Raw genomic sequence first — 15,000 nt, 5'->3', positions numbered from 1 at the left:
CGACGCAACCTGGAGCGCTGCGACTGCGGCCCGGGACTGTCCTGCAGCGCCTCCGGCCGGGCGGAGCTACCCAAGGCCAAGGGCCAGGGGGTGTGTCTGCCCCGCCAGAGACAGGGCCAGAGGAAAACAAGGCATTCTGGGAAGAAGAGGAGGACGGCGGAGAGAGGCTGTTGACAGATTTAATATTAACTCTGACTATGTAGCATTTGTACACATTAAAGCCACGCTTCACTTTATAGCACGATTTAGTTGATTCAAACTCTGGTGGGACTTCAGTTCCCAACAGAACCAGTTCTCTGCTGTTGGAGAATGATAGAGGTTTTCAGGTGAAGTAACCCCCCCCCCCCCCCCCCCCCCCCCCCCCCCGGCGGCCATCTTGGAGGTCCTCACTGTGAACAGCTGACTGTGTTTCTGTCGTCTCAACAGAATTGAACAGACGGTTAATTTCTGTCTGTTTCTGACTGAACTGATCATTTCATCACTGATCCATCTGATTGATTTAGTGTTTAGATAATGTCAGCTTGTTAGCTAGCTAACCATAGCATCTGGTCAGCTAACATCACTGTCTTGTTGTTAACACATCTGATTAGCACACTAGCTAACGTAGCTAGCAGCGGCTAGCGTTAGCAGTGGGAAGTTAATGGAAAATTGTGGACAGTATCTGAGTGCAGACAGACAGCAGCAGATCTCATCCAGGCAGACTGATGCTGCGGTGATGCAGCTGCAGGCTCACCTGCTGATTTAAACAGTGTAGATTATATAGAAGTATGATTCACTGAATATTATGCACCGATATGCCAAACTTCATCAGCATGAACTGAAGCTGTACAGATTCGCCGTTGCAACTTGCTGATAATGTAAAAAGTTATGATTGCTTTTGTAATTGCTTGATTCATGAGAATATTCTTCTATGTATTATGTGGTAGAAATGGGAAATTGCCCAGAACAACTGAGTAGAAATGTTACTTTATCCTCATTAGGATAGGCCTACCTGTTCTTTTTAAATTAATATACATTTAGATGTAGATGATTTTATTTAGTGTGACTGAAAAACTTTGGTGCGAAACAGAACTACTGAGCAGACACTTTATTGTATGTAATTAAAACAGGGCTGAATATAGCATGTCATGTGTTTCATTTTGTGGCCAAACAGCAGGTAGAATAGCCAGACAGAGCAGAGATGTTCAGCAGGTTAATGTTAGTTTGTCTTCTGTATGAGGACAGTTGACAGGACTGTTGGACATACGAGCCTGAAGCTCAACACATTCATTTGATTTGATTTAAGCAACTTTGACACTGGCATGGACCTGCATGGGGTGACATTTATGGAAAATGCATTATAGGTCTGGAATGTAGTAATAACATGATAAACCCAAAACTTACAGTTATAACTTTGCAGGAAAATGTTTCATCTCATTCACAGCTGATGAGCTTTTAGTGTCGCAAAATGTCTGATGTATGAAAGTCCAAGCTGTTACTATTTATGATCAATTAAAAATCCCCCACTGGGAAAATGGTGATTTTGTTTTCTTTGACCAGCCAGCAGGTGGAACGTCACTTTCTTCTGGCTTCTGCTGCAGAGATCAGGTTAAAAACATCTCAACTTTATTAGACACAAAAATCAAAGTTAAAGCTAAACCAAAACCAGAGCTCAAATCTGTTTCCAGTCTGAACCAGATTAACACCCGCTGTCACAGATCAGAAGGTGGGCCAGGTTATTACTGCCGATTCATCCTCTCAAACAAATGATCTTTGGTTGGAGGTGTAGGCAGACTGCGGTCCTGACCAGGAACAACTTAAAGCTCCACACCGCCCCTTACTGGCAAACCAAGGAATTACTCCAGAACATCTGATGTGTTCCAACATGGCTGATCACACGTCAACTTCCACCCAGCCTCCGTTAAATCAGTTCAGGATCCAACATGGTCTTCTTTTCATTCTCCTCTCTGCTGTGGAAGACAGAGCAACATGCTTTATTTTACTGTATTTTCTAATTCCTGTGTCCCGTTTGTGTTGGAGCCCTGGCCTTGCTGTTGGAGAAAAGGCTGTAAGTGTGTGTGTGGGGTGACCTCCTCTAACAGGTGTTCAGATGGATCAGAGGTTCATGCACCTTCCACCCACCTCCACTAACTTCATTCAACTCTGGTTTTAGTTCAGGATGCAGCGTCTCGTCTCAGTACTGGGTCAAATTTTATTTTTTCTGTTCTGTGAGCAAACAGTGCAACACACATCACTATACTGTATTATATACACACACAATACTGTATTTTCTTCTTCATGTGCACCGTTCAGTGTTGGAGCCCTGCCTCCCTGCAGGTGTGTGAGGTGTAACTTCCTCTAACAGGTGTTCAGATGGATCAGAGGTTCATGCAAAAACCTCCGGACGCGTCCGTTATGTGTTGTATGTATTTAGGGCTGGTTTATTGTATAGAGTGAGTTTTAGTGTGTTCTGTGAAATAGTTTAATAGTTATGATGGGTGTTGATTCCCCCCCTCCTTTTAATAGGTTACACTATACTTATGTTGATTCCTTAAACTGACATGTATTTTAACTGACAACCTGCCAAGGGACAGATGAAAGTCAGCCTGGTGGCTCAACCTGGCATATTTACACTTGGTTTTAAGTGTTCATTAACTTGCACGGTCCCATTAGATAAATCATGTTTTGTCTTGAGGAGTTTCCTTCCTCCACAGTCTGAACCCGGCGCCCGGCTCGCTGCTCCAGATGAATGAAGAGCTGGCTTGAAGTTTGGAGAAACTTCAGTTTAGACAATATTCACTCTGCAGGAAGAAAACCTCCAGCGATGTGGTAAAACAAATGCTACCACCATTTGGTTTAAATGGGGATGCTACGTTAGCATAAGCCAAATCAAACTTCCTCCACACTGAGCAGCTGAACCTTCAGTCTGGTTTCCCTTCATCTCTGCACTTCACTTAGTGAATAAACTGAAACGGTCCTGTGTAATTAAAAAACAAATCACACAAGTTTCAATCTTCAAGGCAATTGTTCCCCTTTATTTTCTTATTCATTTTTTTTTGACTTAACAAAAAAACCGTTGGGACTTCCTGAATAAAAACAAAAAGTAATGCAAAAGAAACTTCTAAGGCAAAGTCACAAATGCAGAAACATGGTTTGGACAAGGAGAGAACGGAAAGAAGGGGGGGGTTTAGGGTTCTGGGGGTGGGGGGTTGGATCAGTTAAATCTCCATCAATAGGAATGTTGAATGGCAGAGGATGGGTGGAGGGGCAGAGGGGGGGGGGTGAAGGTGGGGGGCGGGGCTACAGGGGCGCAGGCTGCTCAGAGCTGACCGCAGTCGGCGATGGTGATCTTGGCGCTGGTCTTGCCGCTCTGGGAGCCTTTAGACTCCACCTTCTTGATCACATCCATCCCCTCCACCACCCTGCCGAACACCACGTGCTTCCCGTCCAGCCTGCGGGGAGACAGACAGGCAGAGAGACAGACAGGCAGAGAGACAGGCAGGCAGAGAGACAGACAGGCAGAGAGACAGGCAGAGAGACAGACAGGTCAGGTAAGGTACTGTGGGTCCCCTTTCCACCACTCGTTTCCAAGATGAATCATTTGAGACTCGACTTTAGAGGAACGGTGAGAGGAAACGTGACGATCCGAACGATGAGACTCCATCTGGTGGAGCGTCACAAAACAAGCGCACCTCAAGCCTGTATACAGCCAGTATATAAACGTTTTCTCACAGTGCTGCGATCTACAGACGTTTGATTTCCTTCCTACGATGCTGCCGCCTCTAGAGCGCGACAGTGTGTGTTGTGTGTGTGAGCATGGTGCAGTGTGTTGTGTGTGTGAGCATGGTGCAGTGTGTTGTGTGTGTGTGTGAGCATGATGCAGTGTGTGTTGTGTGTGAGCATGGTGTAGTGTGTGTTGTGTGTGAGCATGATGCAGTGTGTTGTGTGTGTGTGTGAGCATGATGCAGTGTGTGTTGTGTGTGTGTGTGAGCATGGTGTAGTGTGTGTTGTGTGTGTCGGTGTGTGTGAGCATGATGCAGTGTGTTGTGTGTGTGAGCATGATGCAGTGTGTGTTGTGTGTGAGCATGGTGCAGTGTGTTGTGTGTGTGTGTGTGCGCTCCCTCACCAGTTGGTAATGGCTGTGCAGATGAAGAACTGGGACCCGTTGGTGTTGGGTCCGGCGTTGGCCATGGACAGGACGCCGGGCTCGGTGTGCTTTGAGATGAAGTTCTCATCGGCGAACTTGTTGCCGTAGATGGACTTTCCTCCGGTTCCGTTGTTGTGGGTGAAGTCACCGCCCTGACACACACACACACACACACACACACACACACACAGGTTAACACTTAACTACACACTGGCAGGTTTCACTGGTTGACATGAACACATGAACCTGACTGTTCTTCAGTTACTGGATGATGGTGATTCAAGTCCATTATCCCAGTGCAGAGCGCCCTCTAGGAGACTGACGTTACAACACGAGTGATGTCATCAACTAAGTATTATGGGAAATATCAGGATGTTGGAACATGTCATGACCAATCAGACGGCCGGGATGAAACTACTTGTTGTATAACAGCCTCAGAGCTTTGACAGTGCTGAAGCAATTAGTCGATTAATCAATCAACAGATTAATCGTTTCATAATTGATTAATCGTTTAGTCATTTATCAAGTAAAAATACTAGACATTTTCTGGATACAGCTTCACAGATGTGGAGATCTGCTGCTTTTCTTTGTTTCATCTCAAAATGAAAACTTTGTTTTTTGGCTGCTGGTCAGACTGAGGAAGAAATCTGAAGAATCACTTTGAGCTGAGAGGGACGTCTGACTGAACGGCCATTTATTCCCACTCCTTATTCAGCCTGAGATTTCCTCCTCGTTAGCCGTTTTCTGTGTGTGTGTGGGGGGGGGGGGTTGATTTTCCCCGAACCAATCACTAGTGACTGATGTATCTGAACCGATCACTAGTGACTGATGTATCTGAACCGATCACTAGTGACCAACTTATCCGGCCGCTCTGAGGTCACTTCGGTCACATGATGCTGGACGGATTTACTAACTTCACCAAGAATGTTGGTTGTTTAACAAAAAAAAAAAATCGTCTTTGCAAAGACAATCTGTTGGTTAATGATAACAAATATTTTTCTGCCGTTCAATAAAAACATGACTGTAGCCACTTTCTCCACAGATGTTTCACAGTTAGTATTTGGAAGCCAGTGGATGAACCAGACTGAGGTTTAGTTTGAGGCCAGATGATTGTTCTAGCGGAGGAGCCGTTTTCCCAGCAGCCTCGACGTTGCTGAACGCTCGGAGCACCAAGGTAACGTTCACTTCAATAAATCACCGTTTACTCTCCTGGCATCGTTCTCTGGCTACAGATTGACCGTACTGTGCTCAGAGTTTATAACAGAACTCCAGAAGGTCACAGGTTTGATCCCGTCCCAGCTGAGCCTCCGCCTCACCTGGCACATGAAGCCGGGGATGACGCGGTGGAAGCTGGAGCCCTTGTAGCCGAAGCCCTTCTCTCCGGTGCAGAGGGCACGGAAGTTCTCGGCGGTCTTGGGCACGATGTCGGCGTCGAGCTGCGGAGCAAATCAAACACACCCAAAGTCAGTTCACTATGCAGTCTGAACAGGATTTAAAGTCAACAGTGCAACAAAAGAGATTCTACTTCTGTTATGTTTCTACTTCACTCCAACAGAGAAAAGCCTCTTTAGAAAAGGGGAAAGTTGTGCAATCTTTACCATGAAGCGGTCTGAATTAACAGAGTTTGGCGTCTGGCCATCCGGGCGCAGAGCCAAAACCCGGCAGTTATCAGTTTCAGGCAGCGCCCTTTGCTCTGTGATGCAAGGCTCCATACAGCCTGCCCCTCTACAGCCTGTCCCATTCCCATCTACAGCTTGCCCCATCCCATCACAGCCCCGTCCCTCTACAGCCTGTCCCATCTACCGCCTGCCCCATCTACAGCCCCGTCCCATCTACAGCCTGCCCCTGTACAGCTTGTCCCATCACAGCCCCGTCCCTCTACAGCCTGTCCCATCACAGCCCCGTCCCATCTACCACCCGTCCACACTGAAGGAAACCTGACAACGCAGCACAGATCCATGTACAGCACACAACTCAAACTGCCAGCCTCACTAGTGAAGGAGGAAGCAGGTCAATGAAACTCCCAGTAGAAATGGAGCTAAATTAAATCCTTAAAATACCATCCTGAATATTAGAGAAGAGTTGTAATAAAACTGGAAAAAGCACCAATGCAGTAGCTATTGATTGAGACTAAACTGAGCTTTATAAAGGATTGTGATGAACAGAATCAGAGGCTTCTGGTTTATCCTGCCATTAATCATTAAGAGGGAAAAGGTTCAAACCTCCTGTAGTCTGGTGACTGTTCCAACCCTGAACCAGACCAGCTCACTGTGTGGTAATGCCATGGAAAAACCTACAATGCAGCATTGCACCACACTGGAATATCTGCATGCCCTGCACAGCGGTGACGCTACCATGCAAGTATGTGGGGGGTGGGGGTGGGGGGGGCTGCAGGCGGTGTGTTCAGGCTGGGACGGTGCGGGCTGCAGGCCGAAACCAGAGCTCAGACCTCTATAATTCACAAGCCATCTGCTTCAGATGGCATGCAGATCTAATTACTTTTAACATTTGGAACCCACATGTGACACCAATTCACATTCAATTGAGCTGCATGTGTAGTAACGAGGGAGAAAAGCGTCCGGGAGGTTTCCATCACACCAGCCAGTTAGATTTCAGATTACAACGCCCATATTGGGGCACAGCTACTGCGCACAAAATGGCTGGATGCTAGCATGCTAGCTGCTTCAGTTAGCCGTTACCAAAGCCAAGCGCACAGCAAAGCGCCTCGGAGGCCATTATACTGCTGTTGTTATGTAACAGACTTATCTATTGTTTGACTATAAAGCAGTAAAGGTATCCGGAGAGTTTCCAGCAGTCTGCCCAAACCCGCATTTTAACATGCAAATCAGCCCCCACCCCTCCCAGACCCGCATGGAACTTTCCAGAACTATTCCTCCAGCCATTTACATAAGAACCGGTGCCGTTAGCTTGGTGGCTAACATGTTAGCTGTGCGCTGCGGTTCATTTGTCGCTCCTTCCCCGTGTTGTAGCGGCCAGAGAACAGCCGGAAACAGAAATATGGTTCAAGTTTAAATAAAAACCACTGTTGACGGTAAAGTAGGTTTTATTTAACTGACGCCAGAATTCGGTTTCCCGGGCTTGCGTGAAGGCCGCGAGACAATGCAACAAAGAACGGCGCGGCCTGCACGCGACACACGGCGCGTTCATTCATTCGCTCTGTTCATTGACGCGTTCAAACGGCGTTTTGTGCCAATCAATTAACAATTAAACCACACCGACAAGCAATAACGGGTTTGGCCCGCTTTCCGTGCCTGCAGGCTGTGCACTGCGGCTCCTACCCAAGCCACAAAAATGTGCCGCGGGCCTCTCCGGTACCTGCTAGTTTAGCTCCGGTCGGGCCAGACGAAGGGGGGTATATTTATATTTGAGCTATTGACTTAAAGTTAAATGTTATATATTTAATGCAATCAGTCCATGCTTACTGGTTCGGCAACTAAGATAATGTGCCTTATTGAAGATAAGATGGCGCTCGGTCGGATTTGAGTTTGCGGAAATGACAATCTAATGTTGAGCTGTTCACTTCACACGACAGCCAATCCATGCGGGAATAAACATTTACATTCAACTCTGGTTTTAGCACAAATGACCTCTCGGCTGCACGGGAAGGTTCAACAGAGCTGCAGTTTGTAAGTTAAATTATATAAAGTTCCGCCGCCTGGTCCCGTTATCCCACAGCGCTGGCGACAAGCCCTAACGTTACACACGTGCACATGGTTTCCTCAACACAACTAGCTCGTGACAGCTCGGTTAGTTTGAATGAAGCTAACGGCAGCACTAAGCTACGGAGCCGAAACACGGCTTTGACTCTTTAAACCAGCTTCACATCACGTACTGCCACAGCAAGAATGAAGAAAACGTCAAACTACTATCACGCATCAGAAGCAAAGCACAGTAAACTAACGGCGAGCTGGCGTTAAACTAAGCAGCTCGTGTCTGATAAAGCTCCACCGGCTACACGCAGCATCAGCAGGCCGGTTTACCTGCATGACGACCCGGCCCAGAGGCGCGCCGTCGGCGCTCAGGTCGAAGAAGACTCGTGTCTTGGCCATTTCAGCAGAGAGCTGCGGGAGGACTGTCGAGCTTTTCGGCGGGGAGACAGGCTGGACCACAAGGAACCGAAAAAGATGGAGGTTTGTGGATTAATTTTATATAAGATGCCGGTGGGCGGGCTAAAATCGGAGGTAGACAAATGAGAACGCCGGGATATTTGACTGACGTGTATCTCAGCGAATCAGCAGCCGCTATAGTGGACTCTCCCGTTTTACTCGTCTCTAACCGGACAGAGACATTTGACGGCGTGCTTGATTTGTAGAACACAGTGTACCAGCTAGGCGGAGCTTAACTGTTGTCAGGTTCTACCAAAGGCGCGAGCCACGCAGTGCTCCCGTCTCGGTGTACCGGCCGAAAAACCGAGCGGATGAATCCTGGAGCAGCGCGCGCCTCGGTTAATTGGCAGCTCGGGCTTCCATACAGCGCGTGTGGTCGGTATACGGAGGCGATTCCGCATCAGTCCCGCAGTCAGAGCGCGGTCCCGCTGCCAGGGCGCGAGCTCCGGCCAGTGCGCGATCCCGCAGTCAGGGCGCGGTCCGCGGTTCTCCGCATAGAGGCGAGGAAAGTTTAGCTCGAGGGAAACTGAAGTATCCAGAGCCGGAGGAAGTCCTGCCCCCGCCCCTACCGGCAGAACCGGATCAGACTGAGGATCAGACCGATGGAAGTTGAAGTTTTCAGGCGTGATTTTCTGAAAATGTAATATTTCATTTGGTGATTGTAATTATGAAGATGTCTGTTAGGAAGTCACAGTTCAACAGAGTTTCTGAGCTCATGCTCCTCTGTGTCTGAGTCCGTTATCCAGAACAACTGACAGAGTGCAACAGAGAGGGACTGTTCAGATCAGAGGGACTGGGATGTGGACGCTGCAGCGGGACAGGAACCATCAGTCAGGCTGAGGCCGGCTCTCTCTCTCTCTCTCTCTCTCTCTCAGGTTTGGACATATTCAATAAAACGATCATAACTCTTATCAGCCCACAGTTCCTCTCTGAGTCTCGCTGGTGTTCCAGTTTCCCTGACAGTTCAGGCTCAGTTGGGACCGGTCCTGTAGTCCAGGGTCCAAACCCCAAAACACACTGTAGACCACAGACCTCCATCTGGTAAGAATGATCCAATGATTAGTCCCAGAGACCGCGTTCAGTGAAGCTTTAGTCCATTTCATACAGGTTATAGTCCCGTCTGATAAAGGTTTAGACCTAGTGCTAACTTCTAATGAGTGACATGATAGTGAAATTAAACTCTACCCCTGGAACCCCTTCAAGAACTCATAGAACCCCCCAAGGACCCCCGCAACCCCTTCAAGAACCCCTAGAAACCCCTCAGGAACCCCCTCAAGAACCTCAGGAACCCTCTCCAGAAGCCCCGCAACCCCTTCAAAAACCCCTGGAACCCTGTCTGTCCTGCTGTCTGTGTCCTGCTGTCTGTGTCCATGCTGTCTGTGTCCTGCTGTCTGTGTCCATGCTGTCTGTGTCCTGCTGTCTGTGTCCTGCTGCCTGTGTCCTGCTGTCTGTGTCCATGCTGTCTGTGTCCTGCTGTCTGTGTCCATGCTGTCTGTGTCCTGCTGTCTGTGTCCTGCTGTCTGTGTCCATGCTGTCTGTGTCCTGCTGTCTGTGTCTAACCCTAACCCTGGAGAATAATAAACACGGAGGCTCTGGTCCATCTGTCTTTCCAGCGTGTGTTTATTAAATTAAAAAGGTTATTATTATTAGCATCATACTGAATCATACAGAGATCATGGACATTTTTCAGAAGCCACCTGACTCAGTGGGACATGGAGACTCACATCACAACCGTCTGGACTCTAGTCAATTTACAACATACATAATAATAATGAAGAGCATGATGAAGAAGATGATGATGATGATTACACCTTGGTCATTATTACATACAGCCTGCTGTTGATCAAACGTTAAGGTCATGATCCAAGGGCAACAGTTTGAGGCAATGTAAAAGGCAATTTTGCCGGCAACTTTGACCAACAGTATTGTGTCCATTGTAACGTTTCACATTGATTTTTGTCCTCGTCAATATCGCCATTCATTGTTACAGGCAATATTGCCCAAGTCCATTGCCTCTACAAGTTGCTCTGTGTATCACTGTCCTCAGAGTGGAACCGGTGCGGAGTTGGTCATCTGGACTGGGATCAGGACAACATAGTTGCCCTGGGGGACCTGAGGCTAGCTGCATAGGGGAGACAATTTTCTGGGCAACGTAGACCGACAACGCTCCTGGCAACAGGCAACACAGTGAGAAACACAGTCACAAATTTAGTCAAACTTTTCCAATGGGATTAAAGTGACACGGTTGCTAAAACAACTTGTTGGACAATGTTGTCTGACCTAAAAGTTGCCTTGTGTGTCATAAGTTGCCCACAAAGTTGCCAGAGTCTCTGTGGTCAGAGGAGTGCTGATCTGAGAGCAGCTGCTCTGATCAAACTCCAGCCTGCAGGACGATGGCTTTCTTTATCTTCTGATCTGCTGGATTGAAAACATTTCTTCAGTCTTCTGAGCTTAAAGCAGAAGCTTCAGTGTTTCCACATATTCAGATGGAAAGGAACCACTTCATATAAAACTGAGTTCTGATTGGTCAGTGGAGGCTCATCTTCCCTGTACAGGTCAAACTGCAACAATTTATCAGAATATATTTAAAGCTTATTTGGCCGAATAAATTCTGGCCTGGGGCTTTAAGTCAAAGTTTCGACCTGACCGGCTAGATCAGCTCTGCTGATGTAGAACTAGAACGAACAGAAACGCCTCACAGGTCTGAACTCCTGTCTGTTGGTTAGCGGTTTCACTTTGATAAGCTTGATAAATACCAAGAGGCACCGATACACTGAGAGAATCTGAGGAGGTGAAAATGTGCATAATCGTCAACAGCGGTTTCTGCATTACCTGCTTGTTCTTTACAACGATTCACTGCAATATGACTTCAGACTGTCTGTAAATCTCCTGTGTGACTAGAAAGACTTTCAAGAGGAAAAAACGGATTCTACTTCCATTCCAGAGCAGGCAGGTGGAAACCTCTGCCTTCCCTTCCCCGGCCCGTTCAGCCGGTCAGACGCACACCGGCTCACGCTCGCTAGCTCTGACCGCTGCCATGGATTGTGATTTTCTGGTTTTCTTGTGTGTTTTCCCCGGCTTCTGCTGATCCTGGAACAGCGATAAAACTAAGAGAGCTGAAGGAGAGACGTTTGAGACGAGCGAACCTCAGCTCAGCCTCCAGAGGTTCGTCTTCACCTGAACTCACAGGAAAACTCTCCTCAGATCCTCTGACCCTGTTCAGTCTGTGATGTTCAACACATTCAGCAGTTATTTAGTGATGAAGTTGGTGGATGGATGGATTTCTCCCTGTATGACTGTTGAACGTCTCTTGGTGCAAAATGGCGGCTCTAGAAAGAAGCCCTCGCTCTTTGATTCTGAGGGACTGACACCAAAACCTGACGTTTACCGCTGATGTTTTACATCCTGAAACATTTTCTCATATCAAACTGGAAATATCTGGAGGTGACGTCACCTCGTCTACGATTGGCCGGTTATCCACCGAGAAGAAAAACACAACAAACTGCTGAATGGAGCCGGAGATGAAAAGAACATCAACAACAGCTGATTAACAGAGTTAGAGAGATTTAGGAGGAGTTTTCCTTTAAAGGAATAGTTCACCCAAAACCTAACCCAAAAATAAGAATTTGGTACCACATAACACACAGTGAGTTAGCTAGCGCTGCTCTGTATCAGCCTTCTCCTGAACTGAAGTGCCGGTCCTGGTTCTGGTTCTTTACATTTTTGAGAAAAATAACCATCAAATTCCTCCAAACAGCAGAATCCAAGTGTTCTGAAGCCAAACTGCACTGTGGGTCCAACGGTCCAATATTCACCTCATTATCTCTGTTATGTTCCACAAATCTGCACCGCCAACCGTCACTACAGCAGCAACCAGATGCTGCCTTCAAATGCCATCAGAAATACTGTACTACTACTGTAAAACCCAGTAGGACCAGTCTGGTCTGTACTCTGTAAAACCCAGTAGGACCAGTCTGGTCTGTAATAAATGTACACTGCTGAACTTCAGTTGTTCTGCAGGAGGCTGACAAGGAGCAGCTGGCTAACTGCCTGTGTGTTACGCAGATATACACTCTTTAACTTTTGGGTGAACTATTCCTTTAATATTCCATGACAGTAGATTAGGGCTGTTGGGCCAAACTGGGAGCCGGGCTCATTCAGACACACCAGGACTCGTCATGTAAAACTGGACACGCCGCGGGTCCGGGCCGACCCGTCCTGGGTCCCGCACCACGGGTTGAGAAACGCTGCCGCTGAGGAAGAGAGTTGCTTCTAACAGGGAATGGAGGATGAAGGATCAATACATTTTTCAGAGATAAAAAACAATAAAATAAAGTTACCATCAAGTTCATAGTCAGACATCAAAGATTCTCATATTTAAAAGTTGTTTTTTTTCCTCATTATTGTTGTTCGCCCGCTCCATCCCGCGCAGACGGCGGCCATGTTGGAGCCGCCCGCAGGCGGCCATGTTTGCGGGCGAGGAGAGAGTTCATATTTTACAGGAAGTCTGTTTTGCCCACATCGTCTGTTTTTTTTTCTGAAGGTGTGTAAGCATATACAGTGTGTGTGTGTGTGTGTGTGAGAGGGTGTGTGTGCGTGTGTGTGTGTGTGTGTGTGTGGTCAGTTGTTCTCGAACAGGGACAGCAGGTCGTCGTTGTTGTTGTTCGGGAGGTCCGGGGGTCCGAGGTACGACAGCAACTCATCTGGGTTGGTCAACTCCGGAAGCAACTACACACACACACACACACACACACAAACAATACAGTTATTATTATTATTGTTCTTGTTCTTGTTATGATGAGCAGCAGCAGCAGTATGTACGGAGTGAAAGCTTCTGTGTCTCGACTCACATCCAGTGAAGGTTCTGGAACCTCGGCCCCCCCCGCCCCCCCCAGCCCGAAGGAGCCGTCGCCTTGGAGACGGGGATTCTGGTTGCTACGCTGCATCATCTGGTTGCCCGGGTTACCGCCCCCCAGGTGCGAGTTGCCATGGAGACCCTGTGGCTGCTGCTGGGAGAGAGGTGCACCATGGGAAGTGGGGTCCAGACGACCTGGGAGAGACATCTGAGAGAGGAGAGGAGGAGGAGGAGAGAAGGAGAGGAGAGGAGGAGAGAAGAGGAGAGGAGAGAAGAGGAGAGGAGAGAAGAGAGCAGGAGAGGATAGGAGGGAGAGGAGGAGAGGAGGAGAGAGGAGGAGAGAGGAGGAGAGGAGAGAAGAGGAGAGGAGGAGAGGAGGAGGAGAGGAGAGGATAGGAGGAGAGAAGAGGAAAGGAGGAGAGGAGAGGAGGAGAGGAATTAATAAACTTTTAGACTTGTAGATTTTGAGTGCTGCTACTGGTGTGTGAATATATTCTGCATCAATAACACCAGTAAATAATTAATAGTGATATTAATAGTAATCTGTGAGTGTGTTACCTGTGCAGCCAGTGGGTGGGGGGGGGGCTTGTCGGGGGTGAGCAGGGCGCTGGGGAGCTCAGCCTGGTAGGAGAGAGGGGGGGGGGCCGGGGGAGGAGAAGTCCCCCCCCACCCCCGGAGTCCCGGGACCGGCCCCGAAGTCTGAGAAGCTACCGGACTGGCTGGGGTAGGACGGAGCTGGGGGGGAGGGGGGGGGGGGGTATTAATCACAAATGACCATCACAGTTTCACAAGCTCTCCATCCAAATTATATTATTGTCACTTTGTAATGACATTTTTAAATTGTTGTTTACATTCTAGCAGCCAATGGCATCGCTGGAAAGATTTGAGTCTCAGAAATAAACAGAATTCTGCACAGTCAGACTTTGTTGTCACTGAAGTTTTATTGATCACATCGTATCCTGGTTGTATTGATCCTGAACCTCAGATCAGTATTGAGTCGTATCAGGAGAGAAACAGATCGTCCCATCCATATTATTTATGTATTTATGATTTCATTAGCTGGTGTGTCCGTGCAGTGTGATGTCAGACTGATCTTCCCTCTGCCTACCTGGTCCTGGGTAGTCTGGTGTGTTGCTGCTGTTGCCGCCCCCTGCGGGCAGGGAGGGGTACGGCATCGGGGAGGAGGCGGCGGCGGCGGAGGAGGATGAAGGGGCGGGGCCTAGCGAGGCAATCATCTCCATGACGCTGGGCAGCACCATGTGACTGGGGCTGAGCGTCCGGCAGCGCTTCAGCACCGGACCGTCAGACTCCTCCTTCACATGCAGGTCTGGCTTCACCGGCACGGGCTTCCAGCTGCACACCGGGTCGATGGTGATCTCCTCATACTCTGAACTGAGGGGGGGGGGGGGGGGGGGGGAAGAGAGAGAGAGAGAGAGAGAGAGAGAGAGAGAGAGAGAGAGAGAGACAAAGAGAGAGAGAGAGAGAGAGCATTAGAGAAGTTCAAACACCAAAAGAAGTTTCACTGCAACATTTTGTTTCAACGTTTTGTAAATCAGCTATTCTGGCTGATTATTCCAGGTGTTTGTTGAAATATTGATAATATTTTCATATTGTCCAACTGAAAACAACAGATGACACTAATGAAGTGAGTTTCTTACTTCTGAACGTAGATGAGGATTCCCAGCATGTACTGATCCACCTCCAGGCCCTCCAACAGAGCTGTTTTACTGCTCACACACACACACACAGAAAAATATTAAGAGACTGGCAGTTAAGGAGGAGATAGGAGGTGTATGTACAGTATGTATGTATGAGTGTATGTGTATGTGTGTGTGTGTGTGTGTGTGTGTGTGTAGACATACTTGCACACTGGGCATCGCCACGTTCCTCTC

At 48.1% G+C, this 15,000-nt stretch overlaps 2 protein-coding genes and 1 pseudogene across 3 annotated transcripts in view; 1 reads left to right on the top strand and 2 right to left on the bottom strand.

The window, feature by feature from the left end:
• LOC139924183 (uncharacterized) overlaps window positions 1-198 on the top strand; it is a 3,393-nt gene extending 3,195 nt beyond the window's left edge. The window contains exon 4 of the mRNA XM_071915156.1: window positions 1-198. This exon is cut by the window's left edge and continues 137 nt beyond it. Coding sequence (XP_071771257.1) covers window positions 1-174 — 174 coding nt within the window. The 3' untranslated portion in view covers window positions 175-198.
• Window positions 199-2,985: 2,787 nt separating this feature from the next.
• ppiaa (peptidylprolyl isomerase Aa (cyclophilin A)) lies at window positions 2,986-8,282 on the bottom strand. Its single transcript, XM_071915152.2, has 4 exons — window positions 8,128-8,282; window positions 5,443-5,562; window positions 4,106-4,278; window positions 2,986-3,431 (listed from the first exon to the last, which is right to left on the bottom strand). The coding sequence occupies exons 1-4, from the start codon at window positions 8,194-8,196 to the stop codon at window positions 3,299-3,301; spliced, it is 495 nt and encodes a 164-aa protein (XP_071771253.1). The 5' UTR covers window positions 8,197-8,282; the 3' UTR covers window positions 2,986-3,298.
• Window positions 8,283-9,855: 1,573 nt separating this feature from the next.
• The window catches only part of LOC139924182 (zinc finger MIZ domain-containing protein 2-like), a 25,067-nt pseudogene continuing 19,922 nt past the window's right edge, over window positions 9,856-15,000 (bottom strand). Inside the window, exons 16-21 of the transcript XR_013505036.1 lie at window positions 14,971-15,000; window positions 14,767-14,835; window positions 14,217-14,500; window positions 13,667-13,843; window positions 13,104-13,316; window positions 9,856-12,981 (exon numbers count right to left, since the gene is read on the bottom strand). The exon at window positions 14,971-15,000 is cut by the window's right edge and continues 38 nt beyond it. The product of XR_013505036.1 is annotated as a zinc finger MIZ domain-containing protein 2-like (transcript). The remainder of the gene's footprint in view (window positions 12,982-13,103; window positions 13,317-13,666; window positions 13,844-14,216; window positions 14,501-14,766; window positions 14,836-14,970) is intronic.

Source organism: Centroberyx gerrardi, chromosome 8 (assembly GCF_048128805.1).
Source record: "Centroberyx gerrardi isolate f3 chromosome 8, fCenGer3.hap1.cur.20231027, whole genome shotgun sequence".
NCBI lineage: Eukaryota > Metazoa > Chordata > Actinopteri > Beryciformes > Berycidae > Centroberyx > Centroberyx gerrardi.
This window is presented reverse-complemented; position numbering and strand designations above follow the sequence as displayed.